The sequence below is a fragment of the Eriocheir sinensis genome, chromosome 21 (genome assembly GCF_024679095.1).
Source record: "Eriocheir sinensis breed Jianghai 21 chromosome 21, ASM2467909v1, whole genome shotgun sequence".
In the NCBI taxonomy this organism is placed as follows: domain Eukaryota; kingdom Metazoa; phylum Arthropoda; class Malacostraca; order Decapoda; family Varunidae; genus Eriocheir; species Eriocheir sinensis.
Window position 1 is genome coordinate 3155819 of NC_066529.1, and position 17509 is coordinate 3173327.

Consider the following 17509-nt stretch of genomic DNA (forward strand, 5'->3'; position numbering starts at 1 on the left):
GGAGGAGGAGGAGGAGAAGGAGGGAAAAGACAAGAATGAGAAGGAGATCGACAGTGGACGAAGCAGAGAAAGAGGATAAAAAGAAGGACAAAGGGGAGTAGCAGGAAGAGAAAGAGGAAGAGGAGGAAGAGAAGGAAGAAGAGGAGGAGGAGGAGGAGGAAGAGGATGTAAAGGAGGAGGAAAAAAGACAAGAAAGAGAAGAAGAACGACAGTGGACGAACCAGAAAAAAAGAGGATAAAAAAGAGGAGTACAGAAGGAAGTACGAAGAGAAAGAGAAGAAGAAGGAGGAGGAGGACGAAGAAGAAGAGGAAGAAGGATAAAAACGTAGATGGAAGAGGAAGGGGAGGGGGAAGAAGACAAGGAGGAAGAATGATGGTAAAGACAGGAAATGAGAACGAGTAAGAGAAAGAGAACAAGATCACTGAGAAGGAGGAGGAGGAGGAGGAGGAGGAAGGAAAAGGAGGTAAAGGACTAGAGATAAAAAGGGTAACAAGTGCGTACATCAAACATTCCAAACAACAACAAACAACAACAAAAACAAAATCAACGAAACTTACAGAGAGAAAAATAAAAATAAAAATCCGCTAATTCTTTTTTGTGCCTCATCGTAACTTTGAATGGCGGGAAAAATTGACAGGGAAAATACGAGTGGACTTTTAATACATTTCCTCCGTCTCTCTCTCTCTCTCTCTCTCTCTCTCTCTCTCTCTCTCTCTCTCTCTCTCTCTCTCTCTCTCTCTCTCTCTCTCTCTCTGTGTGTCTGTGTGTGTGTGTGTGTGTGTGTGTGTGTACACACACACACACACACACACACACACACACACACACACACACACACACACACACACGTCCCCGAAGAAGAAGTGTAAGAATCTCCAGAAAACTTTAACTTTCGCCCAAATTAAGTTTCTTCGCTTTCTCGGGTTTCTTTATCGGATGCTCCCCGTTAGTTTGTCTGTCTGTTTGTCTTTTTTATTTCTGTCTGTTTGTCTGTCTGTCTGTGTTCGTGTGTGTGTGTTGGTGTCTGAATATCTGTCTGTTTGTCTGTCCACTCTCCATCCTTTTTCCCTATGTCAGTTTTTCTTTTTCTTTCTTCTTTATTAAATTGATGTTTGTTTAATATCTTGTATCATTACGCACTGTCTATTTCCGCTTGTTTGTTTTTAGTTTGTTTGTTTGTTTGTTTTCTCCTCCTCCGTTTTTTTCTGCGTCCTAGGGTCAAAATGTTTCCTTGATTATCTTTCTTTCTTTCTTTCTCTCTCTCTCTCTCTCTCTCTCTCTCTCTCTCTCTCTCTCTCTCTCTCTCTCTCTCTCTCTCTCTCTCTCTCTCTCTCTCTCTCTCTCTCTCTCTCTCTCTCTCCCATTTCTTTATTATTTTCTTTCTTATGTCACAACTCCCTCTTTCATTTAGTACATTTTCTTTTTCTTTCCTATTTCTTTATGCTTCTTTCACTCTTTTATTTCATTCCTTCCTTTCAGTCTTTAATTAATGTTTACTCTTTCTCTCCTTCGTTCTTGTTGTCTATATATTTTTAATCTCACTTTCTCTTCCTCAGTTTCATCGTCCGTCTGTCTGTTAGTCTTTGTTTGCTCCTCTCTAATCATCCAATATTGACACTCACTTTTTTACCCGTTCTGTCTGTCTGTTTGTCTGTCTGTCTGTCTGTCTGTCTGTCTCTGTGCCATTTTTCACGTTTCTCTGCCTTCGTTCGTACATGTGTTTCTGTGTGTTTGAGTGTGTGTCATTGTGTAGTTGTTTTCTCTCGTTTTTTTTTCTGTTTTCTGTGTTTCATCAACGTTTCTCTGTTCCTCGTTTCTTTTTCTTGTCTTCATTTTTTTCTCTGTTTTTTTTCTCTGTCTATCTATCTCTATGTATCTCTGTTTATCTTTTCCTATCTATCTTTCTACAATAACTATCTATCTATCTATCTACCTATCTGTCTGTCTATCTCTGTTCACTGTTGCTGTTTTAAAATTCGCGACAGGAAGGCTTCTATACATTTCCTCTCCTGGACGGTCACAGCGGGTGGTTTATTAAAATTATTGATCATTAGAACGTGAATGGATGGCCTTGTCGCTTCATTTACGTTCCCATTTTCCTTTTCGTTCGTTCTTGTGTTCACTTTTGTCCTCCTCCTTCTCGTCCCTATTCCACATTTACTTTGTTCTCTCTCTCTCTCTCTCTCTCTCTCTCTCTCTCTCTCTCTCTCTCTCTCTCTCTCTCTCTCTCCCTCTCTCTTATCTTTCTTGTATCATTCGTTCTTTTTCCTTCTTGTCCTCATCCTCTTCCTTGTTCTCTTGTCTCAGTTTTCATCTACTTTGTTTTCTTCTTTTTCCTCGTCTACTTCGCCTTTCTTGTTCTCATTATTGTTCTCATTCTCACCATCGTCTTCTTCCTAATCCTCTTCTTCATTCTATTCGTCGATCTTTTAGTCTTCCCTTTCTTCGTTCACGTTTTCATCCTCTTCTTTGTCCTATTTCTCGCCTTTATCCTCGCCTTCGTCTTCTTTTTCATCCTCATCTTCATCCCTTTTAACCTCCCCTTTCTTCATCTTTTTCATCATCCTCTTCTTTATCCTATTCCTGACCCTCTTAGCATTCCCTTTCTTCGTCCACGTCTCCATCCTCTTCCTGATACTATTCCTCTAACTTATCCTTATCATCGTCCTATTCCTCATCCTCTTCCTCCACCTTCGTTTCGTTGCTCCTCTTTACTCCTTCGCATTTGTTTAACGTTCACTCTGTCTCTCTCTCGCCTCTGTCATCTGCTCATTATAACCTCCTCCTTTTGTTATCTTCGTTGTCCCCTCGCCCCGAAATTGACCTATTTTTCAGCCACTCTAACTCTTTTTAGGGGAAGTGAGTAGCGGGCTTTTTTTTTCATTATTGTTTCCTTTTTTTATGCCCTTGAACTGACTCGTTTGTTGTAAAAAAAAAAGACACCGCCTTCCTCTGTTGGTCCTTATATACTACAGTTGACCTCCTCCTCCTCCTCCTGCTTGTCTCTCCCCCCTCCCAATCCCTCCATGCCCGACCGCGTACAGGTGAATCGGTGGGCATGGCGCGTTGTTCTATCCCCTCCGTTTATTCTTTACTAACTTGTCTTCATTTTTATTTATTTTCTTCTTTTTATATATCTTTTTCATTGCATGCTTTTTTTTTCCGTTTCCTTCCTTTTCTTCCTATCTTTCGGCCACTCCTTTGGACTCTTTTTAGGAGCAGTGAGTAACGGGCTTTTTTTATTATTGTTTCTTTTTTTCTTTTGCCTTTGAACTTTGCTGTAAAAAAAATCATCTCTCTTCACTTCCCTTCTCTTGTATTACTTTTCTCCTCTTTTTATCTCGTTCCTTCTACTTATTTTCTTATTCTCCTTCTCCTTCTCTTCCTATATCATCACATTTTCTCTCTTTCTATCTTTTTTCTTGCCCTTTTCTCCCTCTTCCTCTCGGTCTTTTTATCTTCTTTGCTAATTTTCATTTCTATTTATTTTCTTTTTATATATCTCTTTCATTTCATGCTTTTTTTCCTTTTCCCTCCTCTTCTTTTCCCATCTCTTGTATTACTTTCCCGCTCTTTCAATCTCGTTCCTTTCACTTTTTCTCTTATTCTCCTTCTCTTCCTATAACATCACATTTTCATTTTTTCTTTCTTTTTTTCTTGCCCATTTCTTCCTCTTCCTGCCGGTATTTCTATTTTATTTATTAACTTTCATTTCTATTTATTTTCTTTTTATTTATCTCTTTCATTTCATGCTTTTTTCCTTTTCCCTCTTTTTCTTCCTATTCTTTCTTCCCTTCCTTTCTCTTGCATTACTTTCCCCCTCTTTCTATCTCTTTCCTTCTACTTTTTTCTTATTCTCCTCCTTCTTCTTTCTTTCTATCTTTTTCTTCCCCTTTTCTCCCTCTTTTTTTATTTATGCTGCCGTTGACCCCCTCTTCCTGACCTCAGCTGGCCTCTCTCAAAGGGTCATTTAAAGGTCATGTTAATTAATTGAGGCTTCATGTTGCCCGGGATTGTATATTCATTCCGGCAGATGCACCCGATTAATGACCACTCTTAATGACTCGTATGTATTTAAATTGCCGAGTGAAAATAACTGGGAAATTCATAGTTACAGACAATATTTGGTTACTTTTCCCCATTTCTATTGTCATTTTTAACCCAGAATTGTATGTATATTAATGGTTGGTACGCCGGGTTAAATTATATGACTCGTAGTATATTCTTCACCTTCGTAAACAAACCACCTAAGTCATTATTTTCTACTTTACAGGAGATCATTTGGCTTAAGGTTTAGGCAGAAATGAAAAGGTCAATTTCAGAACACTCAACCCCTGAATGACGAAGCAACTATACAAAAACGGGCGTCACATGTCGGAAAATTGATGTAGACAAAAACATGGAAATCGCTGAAAATGACTTAGGTGATTATTTTATGAGGGTGACGATATATTTAAATTGCCGAGTGAAAATAACAGAAAAACTCATGATTACAAGACGGTATTTTTTATTTTTCCCCTCCTAGAGATTTTTAAGCCCAGAAACGTATATTTATTCTGGCTAACGCTCTGGATTAATCTAAATGACTCGCATATATTTATATTGACGAGTGAAAACACCTTGAAAATTCACGGTATTTATTTTCTATTTATCCCCTCCTAGTGATTATTAATGACTGAATTGTATATTTATTCTGGCTGGTGTACCATTTAAATTTAGATGACTCGCATGTATTTAAATGGCCGAGTGAAAATAACTGGAAAATTCATGATCACTGACGGTACTTTTTATTATTTTCCCCTCCTAGTGATGTTTCAGCCCAGAACCTTATATTTATGCTGGCTAATGCCCCGGGTTAATTTAAATGACTCGTGTGTATTTAAATTGCCGAGTGAAAATACCTGGAAAATTCACGGTATCTTTTTATTTTATTTTTCCCCTCCTAGTGATTATTAATGACTGAATTGTATATTTATTCTGGCTGATGCACGGGGTAATTCATATGACTCGTATGTATTTAAATTGCCGAGTGAAAATACCTGGAAAATTCATGATTACAGACGGTACTTTTTATTATTTTCCCCTCCTAGTGATTTTTAAGCCCAGAATCGTATATTTATTCTGGTAGATGCTTCGGATTAGTTTAAACGACTCGTATGTATTTAAATTGCCGAGTGAAAACACCTTGAAAATTCACGGTATTTATTTTCTATTTATCCCCTCCTAGTGATTATTAATGACTGAATTGTATATTTATTCTGGCTGGTGTACCATTTAAATTTAGATGACTCGCATGTATTTAAATTGCCGAGTGAAAATACCTGGAAAATTCATGATTACAGACGGTACTTTTTATTAGTTTTCCCCTCCTAGTGATTATTAATGACTGAATCGTATATTTATTCTGGCTGATGTACCGGGTTAATTTAAATGACTCGTATGTATTTAAATTGCCGAGTGAAAATACCTGGAAAACTCATGATTACAGACGGTATTTATTTTATTTCTCCCCCTTTTAGTGACTTTTAAGCCCAGAACTGTATATTTATTCTGGCAGATGCACGGGTTAATTCAAATGACTCGTATGTATTTAAATTGCAGAGTGAAAATACCTGGAAAATTCATGATCACTGACGGTACTTTTTATTATTTTCCCCTCCTAGTGATTTTTAAACCCAGAAACGTATATTTATTTTGGCAGATGCATCGGATTAGTTTAAACGACTCGTATGTATTTAAATTGCCGAGTGAAAATACCTGGAAAATTCATAGTTACAGACGGTATCTTATTTATTTTTCCCTTCGAGTGACTTTTAAGCCCAGAAACGTATATTCATTCTGGCTAATGCCCCGGATTAATCTGAATGACTCTTATGTATTCAAATTGCGGAGTGAAAATAACTGGGAAATTCATAGTTACAGACAGTATCTTGTTATTTTCTCCCTTTCTAGCGACTCTTCAACCAGAATTGTATATTTAATCTGGTTGGTGCACCGAGTTAATTCAAATCACTCGTATGTATTTAAATTGTGGAGTGAAAATAACTGGAAAATTCATGATAACAGACGGTACTTCTCTCTATTTTTTCCCCTCTAGTGACTTTTAAGCTCAGAATCATATATTAATTCTGGCTAATGCTCCAGATTAATCTAAATGACTCGTATGTATCTAAATTTCCGTGTGAAAATAACTAGGAAATTTGTAGTTACAGGCAGTATTTTGTTATTTTTTCCCCTTTTAGTGATTTTTAAGCTCAGAATCATATATTAATTCTGGCTAATGCCTCAGATTAATCTAAATGACTCGTATGTATCTAAATTTCCGAGTGAAAATAACTAGGAAATTTGTAGTTACAGGCAGTATTTTGTTATTTTTTCCCCTTTTAGTGATTTTTAAGCCCAGAATCATATATCAATTCTGGCTGATGCCCCAGATTACTCTAAATGACTCGTATGTATCTAAATTTCCGAGTGAAAATAACTAGGAAATTTGTAGTTACAGGCAGTATTTTGTTATTTTTTCCCCTTTTACTGATTTTTAAGCCCAGAAACGTATATTTATTCTGGCTAATGTCCCAGATTAATATAAATGACTCGTATGTATCTAAATTTCCGAGTGAAAATGACTAAGAAATTCATAGTTACATACAGTATTTTGTTATTTTTTCCCCTTCTAGTGATTTCTAAGCCCAGAATCATATATTAATTCTGGCTAATGTCCCAGATTAATCTAAATGACTCGTATGTATCTAAATTTCCGAGTGAAAATAACTAGGAAATTTGTAGTTACAGGCAGTATTTTGTTATTTTTTCCCCTTTTAGTGATTTTTAAGCCCAGAATCATATATTAATTCTGGCTAATGCCCCGGATTAATCTAAATGACTCGTACGTATCTAAATTTCCGAGTGAAAATAACTAGGAAATTCATAGTTACAGACAGTATTTTGTTATTTTTTCCCCTGTTAATGATTTTTATGCCCAAAATTGTATATTTATGCTGGCTGGTGTACCGGCTAAGTTTAAATGACTCGTGTGTATTTAAATTGCCGAGTAAAAATACCTGGAAAATTCATGATTACACACGGTATTTTATTTTTATTTTTCCCCTCTAGTGACTTTTCATGACTGGATAACTTTTGTATATTTATTCTGACTGACGCACCGGGTTAATTTAAATGACTCGCATGTATATTTAAATTGCCTAGTGAAAATACCTGGAAAATTCATGATTACACGCGGTATTTTATTTTTATTTTTCCCCTCCAGTGACTTTTAATGACCGAGTAACTTTTGTATATATTTTCACTGTTGAGGAAAACGCTTAAAATAAAACCTGATGTGTTGTTATAATTACAGGGATGACTTTTATGTTTACTTTTTTCACTTTTAATAACGTCAAACCAACGTATACTCATTATCAACATGTCAATTCTCACTCTAAATAAATTACAACAGAAAAAAAAAAATAACCACCGTATTCATTCATTATCAGCATCGCTTTCATATGTTTCATTATACATCTGTTAGTCAATTCTCACTCTATAGATAAAAAAAATGCAACACACAAAACTATATAATAATTAACATGAATCTAACACTTTTAATGAATAGTTATACGTATGTCCGATTTATTTATCTCCCTTTAATCAAATAAAAATGAACACATGACAAAAGTTCCACGTAAACAAACAAACAATAACAAAAATAACAACATAACAAATATAGTGGACATAAATATTTTTCTTCTATGCACTTCGTCCTTTTCCTATTCCTCTTCTCCACTCTAATCATCGCCCTTTTAACCTTCCCTTTTTTCGTCTACTTTCTCATCCTCCTCTTTATCCTAATCCTCATCCTTTTCCTCGCCTTCGTCTTCTTTTTCATCCTTTTCTTCATATTTTTCCTTTTATGCTCTTCGTCCTTTTCCTAATCCTCTTCTTCATTATAATCTTCGCCCTTTTGACCTCCCCTTCCTTCGTCTACTTTCTCATCCTCCTCTTTATCCTCTTCCCCACCCTTATCCTCGACTTTGTTTTCTTTCTTATCTTCTTCTTCATCCTATTCTTCAACCCATTCATTAGCCTTCCCCTTTTTTCATTTTCATCGTCATCCTCTTATTCATCCCAATCTTCGGCCTTCCATCCTCCTCTTTCTTCGTCTACTTCCTCATTCTCCTTTATATCCATCCTGTTCCTCCCTTATCCTCGCCTTCGTCTTCTTTCTCATCCTCTTCTTCATCCTTTTTTCGTCTTTTTCACCCCATTCCTCGCCCTTCCATCCTTCTCCTTCTTCGTCTACGTCCTCATTCTCTCCTTCATCCTATTCCTCACATTTATCTTCGTCATCGTTCTCTTCATTCTCATCCTCTTTCTGTTCTTCTCCGCTCCGTTGCTTCTCTGTTGATTCCTTCGCTTTTGTTCAACGTTCGCTATCATAGTAATAATTGTTAACATAAATAAACCTCTTACGGCACATTTTCTTTTCTCTTTATATTTTGAAGCGGAGACTCGGCATAAAAAACCCTCGAAAGATGAACATACCTTTAAACGGCCGGCGCTCAGCTGCTCTATGAAAGAAAACGGAAAGGGAAGGAGGAGTCCAATTTAAAATCCAATTTAGTCCTTGAAGGGGCTGGGTAGGCGCGTGACACCAACTAATTTCTTTTTAGTAATAGTAAGGAGGAAAAGGTTAAGGAGGATGGTTGCGATTATTCCAGAGTTTATCTTTTTTATTGCATTCTTTCTTCTCTTCCTCTTATTCATTCTCTTTCTCTTTCTCTTGTTCCTCGTTGTCTTCTCCCTTGCATTCCTTTTTGTTCCTTTTTATATCATACTTTTTGCTTTCATTCTTCTTTTTTTCGTTATCATTGTCCTTTTCCTCCTCCTTCTCTTATTCATTCTCTTTCTCCTTCTTTCCCTTTCTTCTTCCTTTTCTTCGTCCTTGCATTCTTTCTTGCCCTGTTCCATATCATTGTCCTCTTCATCTTCTTCCTCTTCCTCTTCTTTATCATCTCTCTCCTTCTTATATTATTCCTTGTCTTCATTCTAATATTCTTCTTTATCTCCTTTCACTTCCGTCTTTTTTTCTCTCATTCTTGCGTTCGTCCTCATCATCGCCCTCTTTCTCTACCTCCTCCTCTTTTTTCCTTATTCTCTTCTTTATCTTCTTTCCCTTTCTCGTCTTCTCTCTTGTCTTCATCCTCGTATATTTCTTTGTCTCCTTTACGTCGTTCTTTTTATTTTTCATTCTCTTCCTTATCCCCGTCATCGCTCTCTTCCTCGTTCTCCTTCTCTTTCTGCTTCTCCTCCTTCTTCTATTTATCCTCTCCCTCGTAGTCGCATTCTTTCTCGTCTCCGTTTACACCATCTCTCTTGTTCCCATACTTTTCCTTTTCTCCATTAATAGCTAAATCTTGTCACTTCCTCGTTCTCCTCTTCCTTTCCCTCCTCCTCCTTCTCCTTATCCTCTCCCGAGCAGTCACATTCTTCCTTGCCCCCTTTTACTTCGTCTTTCGTTCCCATTCTTTTCCTTTCCTTCTTTAATCGCTAAATCTTGTCAACAGAAACTTTTAACATCTAAAACCTGGGAGTAAATACCGTAGACTTCCTCTTTGTAAACTAACGCCAATTAGGAAGGACAGGATCACATGAGGAAAGAAACTCGTCTCTGAATATCAAGCTGCTTCTTTCCCCTCGTGAGACAGGGAAGTCGCGTGTAAACTGAAATTCGTCGTATACTCTGAAAGGTGAACGTAATCAACGCGCCAAGACTTACATTTTAACTCAGGTGAAGCAAGGCGGGAGGAGTGAGTGAGCTGGGAGAGTGGGAACCAGGTTTGTATCTTCAGGCCATTGTTCTCGCTTTCGTCCTCGTTTTCTTTCTCTTTTTGTCTGTCTTTCTCTTCCCTCTTTTTGTTCTGGTTCTTCTTGTTCTTTGCTTTAATTGTTCTTGTTCTTCTTTTTTATCTTCTCATTCTTCTTATTATTCCTCGCTTTCATGTACTTCTATTTTATCCTTGCGTTCTTACCCTCATTCTCATCCTCTCTTTTCTTCTCCTTGTTCTTCTTCCTCTTCATCATATTCCTCTTTTTTCGTGTGCTTTACTTTTGTACTTGTGTTCTTGCATTCTCTTTCTCTTTCTCTCCCCTCTCTTGTCTTTCTCTCCTCCTCTTCTTTATCAAATTACTCAGTCTCGTGCGGTTTTGCCTATGTTTTCTTCTTCATCCTCCTCGTCTTCCTCTTCCTGGCTTTTCTTTTCATCCCATTTCTCATTCACATCCTTATTCTCATCCTCTTCCTCTTTCTGTTCCTCTTACTGACTCTCTTCCTTTATCCTCTTCATCATTCACATCCTTCTCCTTCTCTTCCTAGTTGTCTTCTTTCAACATCCTCTCTCATTCACGTTCTCAATCTCATTCTCCTCGTCCTCCTCCTCCTCCTCCTCGCACCATGGCAGTCGGTTGTTGGCGCCGTTACGTCTCTTGTGTGCCTCTCCTCTGACCTTTCTCCGGCTGTCTGTCTTGTTTGAGTAATAAATACGAACCCGGCATCTGCGTCTCGGGTTGGTGGGTGCGTGTTCCTGCTTCGCCCACCCGTCGACGCGATGCACCTGTCTGCCGCTCGCTACCGTTATTGATGGCCTGCTCATGCGTCATCGGAAGGGAGCAAGAAATGAAGGGAGGGAAGGAGGAGGTAAGGGATGAGGAAAAGATGGATGGAAGGAGAGAAGGAAGGGAGGGAGGGAAGGAGAAGGAGTAGAAGGGGGAAACGAATGAAGCTGAGGAGAGGGATGAGGAAAATATGCAAGGAAAAAGTAAGGAAGGTAGGAAGGGAAAAGACAAGGAAGAAAGGGAGAAAGGAAGGGAGGGTGGAGGAAAGGAATGAAAATGGAAGGAAAGACGAGGAGGGAAAAAAAGGGAGAAAGGAAGAGGGAAAAGAAGAAAAGGCGGAAGAGAAGAGGGAAGGTAGGAAGGAAGAAAGGAAGGAAGGAAGGAAAAAGCGAAGGAAGGAAGGAGAAGAAAGGAAGAAAACAAGGAAGTCAGGAAGGAAGAAAGAAAGAAGGGAGGAGGAAAGGAATGAAAAACAGATAGAATAAAAAAAATGAATGACTGAATGAATGAAAAAGAGGGAATAAAGTAGGAAAGGGAAAAAAAGAAATAAATGAAGGAAACAGGAAAAGGGAGATAAACGAGGAGGAGAGGATAGGAGAAACTCATCGCTGCAGCTTCCTCACAAATTATCCCACGCGACAGATTTTCTCTCGTTAGTTTGGTCACGGTGGTTGCTACGACGTGCCCTGTGTGCGTGCGTGTGCGTGTGTGTGTGTGTGTGTGTGTGTGTGTGTGTGTGTGTGTGTGCGCCCCCATCTCCCACCCCCCTTCTCCTCACCATGTACATTCAGACTCATTTTCCTCGTCTTTATCCTCGATTTTCTTTTTCCCACTTTCCTCTTCTTCCTCCTCCTCTTTCTCTTCTATCTTTTAACTTTCCTTTTTTTTTCGCTCCTCCTCCTTCATCACCACCGTTCATCCTTCGTTTTGTGACCCTATTATAGTGACAGTTTTACACGACCTCTGTCTGCACCGTGAAGAGGAAAATATCACCCATCCTGAAATCCCAGTTAATCTTCTCTGTGGTCTTTGAAAATAGTCGTACTGGGGGCCCGATGTGTTTAGGAACATTGACCCAACACTTCCGGGGTCATGAGAAGTGTGGGGAAAAAGCATGAGTGGGGGTCAATACCACTCGGAAAACGCTAACCACTGAAGTAAAGGAATGAAAATGGCGAGACTCTTTGTTTTACTGAATCGTGAGAGAGATTGTCCACAGTCACGCTTCGTTTGATAAGAAAAGCGTGCAGTCTGAGCCTAACACCCACAGTGACAAACACGCGATTTACCCCGAGGCGAAGAGATAGGTGCTCGTCTCAACAGTCTCAGACACGTTTCAGTCAAGTCCAGCTCAGCATTCTCTTAAAATAGATTATGTTTTCTTTCTGCCAGCGAGTGTTTCAAACCCACGCCGACATGTTCGCGATTTACCATGAGGGAAAAGACAGGTGCTCGTCTCGACAATCCCAGACACGTTTCAGTCAAGTCCAGCTCAGCATTCTTTTAAAATAGATTATGTCTTCTTTCTGCCAGCGAGTGTTTCAAACCCACGCCGACATGTACACGATTCCCACGGAGACAAGTGACAGATGTTCTCCTCCCGCGGATTATATGCCTTTTAAACTCACGCTCACGGTCATGTTTTCCGTCCAGAAACGTAAAATCTTTCGTCTGTAAGCGTCTAAACCAACACCACCTTGCATGCATTTCTCGCCAAGGCACAAGAGAAAATACAAATTGCTTTCCTCGGCAACACCTTACAATTCCAAGTCAGTTCAAAGTCCTCCCCGTAAAATGATTTCCTCCGCTGCAGCTAAACTCCACGGGACATGCAAACACTTCCCTCGAGACAAGACATGAGACAAAAGACAACCTTGCTCTTTTCTAGCGCCTTACACGCTATTCAAAGTCAGTCGACAGGCATGCAGATCCCTCCGAGACAAAAAGACAAAAGACAATCTAGCTCTTTTCCAGCGCCATAAACGCTATTTAAAGTCAATTCAACAGACACACGACAGACATGCAGATCCTTCCAAAGACAGAAGACGAAAAGATATTCTTGCTCATCATCAGCTTATTATATACAGCTCTAAGTCAATTCACTGTGAAGGACCTTCCCTCACACAACAATACCCTTGGAGGTCTCATCATCCAAACGACAAACATGCAGGAAACCACAAACCAAACACAACAAAGAAAAACAGAGGACTATCATCTTCGTAGAGTCCAACACAGATCGAAGTCACTCAAACGTCCCCCTGAAGAAGTTTAATCAGATCTTGCACTTGGCGGCGAATCCTCCTCCACGTTCTCCTCCTCCTCCTTCTCCTCCTCTTCGATTCCCTCGCCTCTTGTGACTCCCTCCTCCTTCCGCCGCCACACACCTGCTTGTTGAGGGCAGCCACGTACTCCTCCATCTCCTTCTTCAGCTGCTCGTCCAGGGAGTCGTCGGCCAGCTCCTGCAACGCCGCCTTCACCTCGCCCTCCGCGGTGGACAGGCGATCAACATCTCCCTTCTCCTTCCTCCTAGTGTGCGTGGGAGAGGAGAGAGCGTGTCGCGAGGCGGGGAGAGCGAGGCGGGAAGAACGAGGCGATGTGATGGAGACAAGGAGATATAAAGAGCGAGAAGGAACGAGGAGAGATAGGGAACGGTACGAGAAAGAGAAGAAAGAGGAGAGCAAAAGAGAGCATGAGAGATTGAGACAAGGAACAGAGAGAAAGGAAGAGAGAAGAGAGAGAGAAGAAAGCTGTGTCAGGGATGTGGAAGTCGAGTTGAGTTGACTTTCCTAATGATAATCTCTCGCAGAAAAATCCAGAGTCCATTTCGGCCACCATCACCACCGCCGCCGCCTCCCGCCACGTCACCAGGCGCGAGGGAGTGTGAATGACGCGAAAATAGGGCACGGGAACGAAAATAAAAAAGGATGAGCTTGTTATGGTGGAATTCGAATATACGACGCTCGGGAAAATGGAAATAAAATGGAAATCGAGTAATGAGGATAATAATGTATGAATGGATAATAAGATAAGGAAATGACAAGAAAATAAAACATGATATACTGAGATAATACGAAAGAAAACTGAAAAATATACATATGAAACAAAAAGTAAAGCCTGAAATATGAACAGAGAGACAAAATGGAAAAATAAGAGAGAAAATACAATACATTCGACCTTTAGGGACACATAGGTCATGAAACTAGAGGAAAACAGAATAATATAAATGAAACTTAAAGACCGAGAGAAAATGAAAAAAATATTTATACTAACTCGAAGAACAAAGAAATTTAATAACAAACCAACACCGTATGCATAATAATAACAATACCTAGAAGAAAACAATCACTGAATAAATAATAATAAAACAAAAATTATACATTGAAAAAGTCCACCAACCTGCAATTTTTTTATTTTTATATTTTCCTGCTGTTTATAGATATAGAAAAACATTATAATTCGCTGCCTTCAAGAATTCCGACTTTTCCTTTATTGAATGTTAAAAGTATTTCCCCTTTAAAATTCAGTTCCTTTTGGGGGGTTATAAATTCTAACCTTCAAGAATTAAAACTAAATCTATTACTAAAGCTTTATTGAAGGTTAAAAGTTTTCCCTCTTTGAAATTCAGTTCCTTTTGGGGTGGTTATAAATTCTTACCTTTCAAGAATTAAAACTAAATCTATTACTAAAGCTTTATTGAAGGTTAAAAGTTTTCCCTCTTTGAAATTCAGTTCCTTTTGGGGTGGTTATAAATTCTTACTTTCAAGAATTAAAACTAAAGCAATTTTTGGGGGGGTTAGAGTTTCTTGCCTTCAATAATTCAGACTATCACTTATTAGTACTATCGTGCATTCTATTGTGCCTATGAATTCGAACTATTAAATTTTCTGACTATGGGAACTTCAATATTTTTTTTATCATAATTTCCCGCCTTCACTAAGCCTGACTGCTGTTTATTGGGACTATAGTTTATTTCATCGTGTCTGTGAACTCGAACTATTAAATTTTCTGACTATGGGAACTTCAATATTTTTTTATCATAATTTCCCGCCTTCACTAAGCCTATCGTTTATTTCATCGTGTCTATGAACTCGAACTATTAAATTTTCTGACTATGGGAACTCACATTAGGGGACTTTAACTACATTTCTTCGCTTATAGATACCCCCCCAAAAAAATAAATAAAGCATATCACAAACTACGAGAGAAAACAAATTGCTGTATATTCCATCCTGTCTGTATAAAAATTCGGACCATTAAATTTTCTGAATATGGGAACTCAACTTAGAGAACTTCTACTGCATTTCTTTTCTTGTATATACCAAAAACAATAAAAAATCATATCACAGACTACGAAAAAGAAAACAAATGGCGGTATATTCCATCCTGTCTATATAAAAATTCGGACCATCAAATTTTCTGAATATGGGAACTCAGCTTAGAGAACTTCTACTGCATTTCTTTTCTTGTATATACCAAAAACAATAAAAAATCATATCACAGACTACGAAAAAGAAAACAAATGGCGGCATATTCCATCCTGTCTATATGAATTCGGAACAATGACATTTTCTGCCAAAGGGAACTCAAAATAGTGAACTGTAACAATATTTCTTCGCTAATGAATACCAAAAAAAAAAACCCAATAAATCATATCACAGACTACGAAAAAGAAAACAAATGACGGTATATTCCATCCTGTCTATATAAATTCAGACTAATAAATTTTCTGACCATGGGAACTGAAATTAATGGACTTATACTGCATTTACTAACCTATAAATACCAAAACAATAACAAAACAACAATAAATCATATCACAGACCACGAAAAAGAAAACAAATGACGGTATATTCCATCCTGTCTATATAAATTCAGACTAATAAATTTTCTGACCATGGGAACTGAGATTAATGGACTTATACTGCATTTACTAACCTATAAATACCAAAACAATAAAAAGAAATCATACCACAAACTACACAAAACAAAGATAGAAATAGAACAGACTAAGGGAAAATCAACCGAATCAAATGTTTAATGTTCTAGCAAACGAATCGTGAAAAATTCTGCATTAGCTTCACTCTCTCTGTCATCATGAGAGTGAATGATGGACGCTACAACTTTTAATTAAATGAGTGAGTGCGTTGCGTGGATGTGTATGTATGTATGTATGTATGTATGAATGCAGGTAGAGGTAGGAAAGCAGGGGAAATATATGCATGTGTGTGTGAATATGTATGTATGTATGTATGTATGTATGGATCTATGTCAAACGTGCATGTGTGTTGACCATCTATGTGGTCGTGGGAATTAGGAGCATACGTACATGGCTGTGTGTGTACTTGTTTATGATTATGTTTATGTGCACACAGTAAAAGCAGCCTCGTCTACACTACATGTACGTATTCTAAACACGCACACGACACCTGGTCCTGACACGGGTTTGAGGTGAGGCTCCATGTGTACCTGTGTGCGTGTGTGTGTGTGTGTGTGTGTACGTGAGCCAGGCAGCCAGTCAGGGGGGCGAGGAGGACACACGCGTCATTGGTGAAGCTTAACTTTTTGATCACCAAATTGAGAAGCGTCATTGGCTCGCTACGGATTGGGGCGGAACGAAACACCTCCCGGAAAATGTGGAAAAATGTAGGAAAAATGCGGAAACGTACGGAAAAACAAGGAAATACCCCGGAAAAAATATGAAAGAAGGTACGAAAAAATGCAGGAAACGTAAAAACAAAATACTGACTGATATACCCCCAGAAAAATATTGAAAAAATGTACGAAAATTGTGAAAACGTAAAAAAACACAATGAACCGTCGGAATATATGAAAAATGTGAGAAAATTGTAGAAGCGTTGAAAAAAAAACTGTGAATATATGAAAAATAACGATAAAATATGGCTAAAAAAACAAAACATGATACGAAAAAAAACCATATGCTATTCAAAATGTTTAGCATGAAAATAATACTTCGTTGTATGTCTTTTATTCATTTCTAAAAAGTGGCCAGATAAAAATAGAAGAAAAAATATAAAGATTCCTTGCGTATAAAATTTCTTTCCAAGGAAGAGAAAATGAAATAATGTCTCTTCTCTTCAGTCAGGTAAGAAGTTCAGTGAAAACAGACCTGAAATTGCAATGCCGTCTTCTTTTACGAACTCGCTTCAGTCACAATATTTCACGATGGAAAGAAAAACAAAACAAACTTCCCTCACAAGAAACGTCATTAATCTATTATTTTTCCCCTTTAGATGTCTCCAATTTCTCCTTTGAGGCAATGAACAGAAAACGTGAAAATGGGAAAAAGAAATGGAAATAAATCTCGGAGACTCCACCTATATTTTTTTTTTACTATGAAATAAAGAAGAAAAATCCGTAACCTTCATATTTTCCCTTTTCTCCTTTGAGCCATTGAAGAGAAACGCAAAAAAGATGAGAAAAAAGAAACGGAAGTATAGCTTTGAGCCTCCACCTTTATTTTCCTTTTGACGACAGAAAAGAAAAACAAAATCACTAACCGTCCTATTTTTTCTTTTCTCCTTTGAGCCATTGAAGAGAAAACGAAGAAAATGAGAAAATGGAAGCGGAAATGAATGATCGAGCCTCCACCTTTATTTTTCTTTCGACGATAAAATAAAGGAAAAAAAATCAGTAACCTTCCTATTTTTCCTTTTCTCCTTTGAGCCATTGAAGAGAAAACGAAGAAAATGAGAAAATGGAAATGAAATGAATGATCGAGCCTCCACCTTTATTTTTCTTTCGACGATAAATTAAGGAAAAAAAATCAGTAACCTTCCTATTTTCCTTTTACGAGAAACATCCCTGACTGCTATAAATATTTTTTTCTCCAAGTTTCCTCCGGTTTCTCCTAATTAGCGAAAAAAAATATCATAAGAA

The 17509-nt window shown here is 38.2% G+C and overlaps 1 protein-coding gene across 2 annotated transcripts in view; it reads right to left on the reverse strand.

The window, feature by feature from the left end:
* The window catches only part of LOC127001521 (putative leucine-rich repeat-containing protein DDB_G0290503), a 117285-nt gene that overhangs the window by 31905 nt on the left and 67871 nt on the right, over window positions 1-17509 (reverse strand). For both annotated transcript variants that reach the window (XM_050866132.1, XM_050866133.1), the window contains exon 5: window positions 12997-13138. In XM_050866132.1, coding sequence (XP_050722089.1) covers window positions 12997-13138 — 142 coding nt within the window. The remainder of the gene's footprint in view (window positions 1-12996; window positions 13139-17509) is intronic.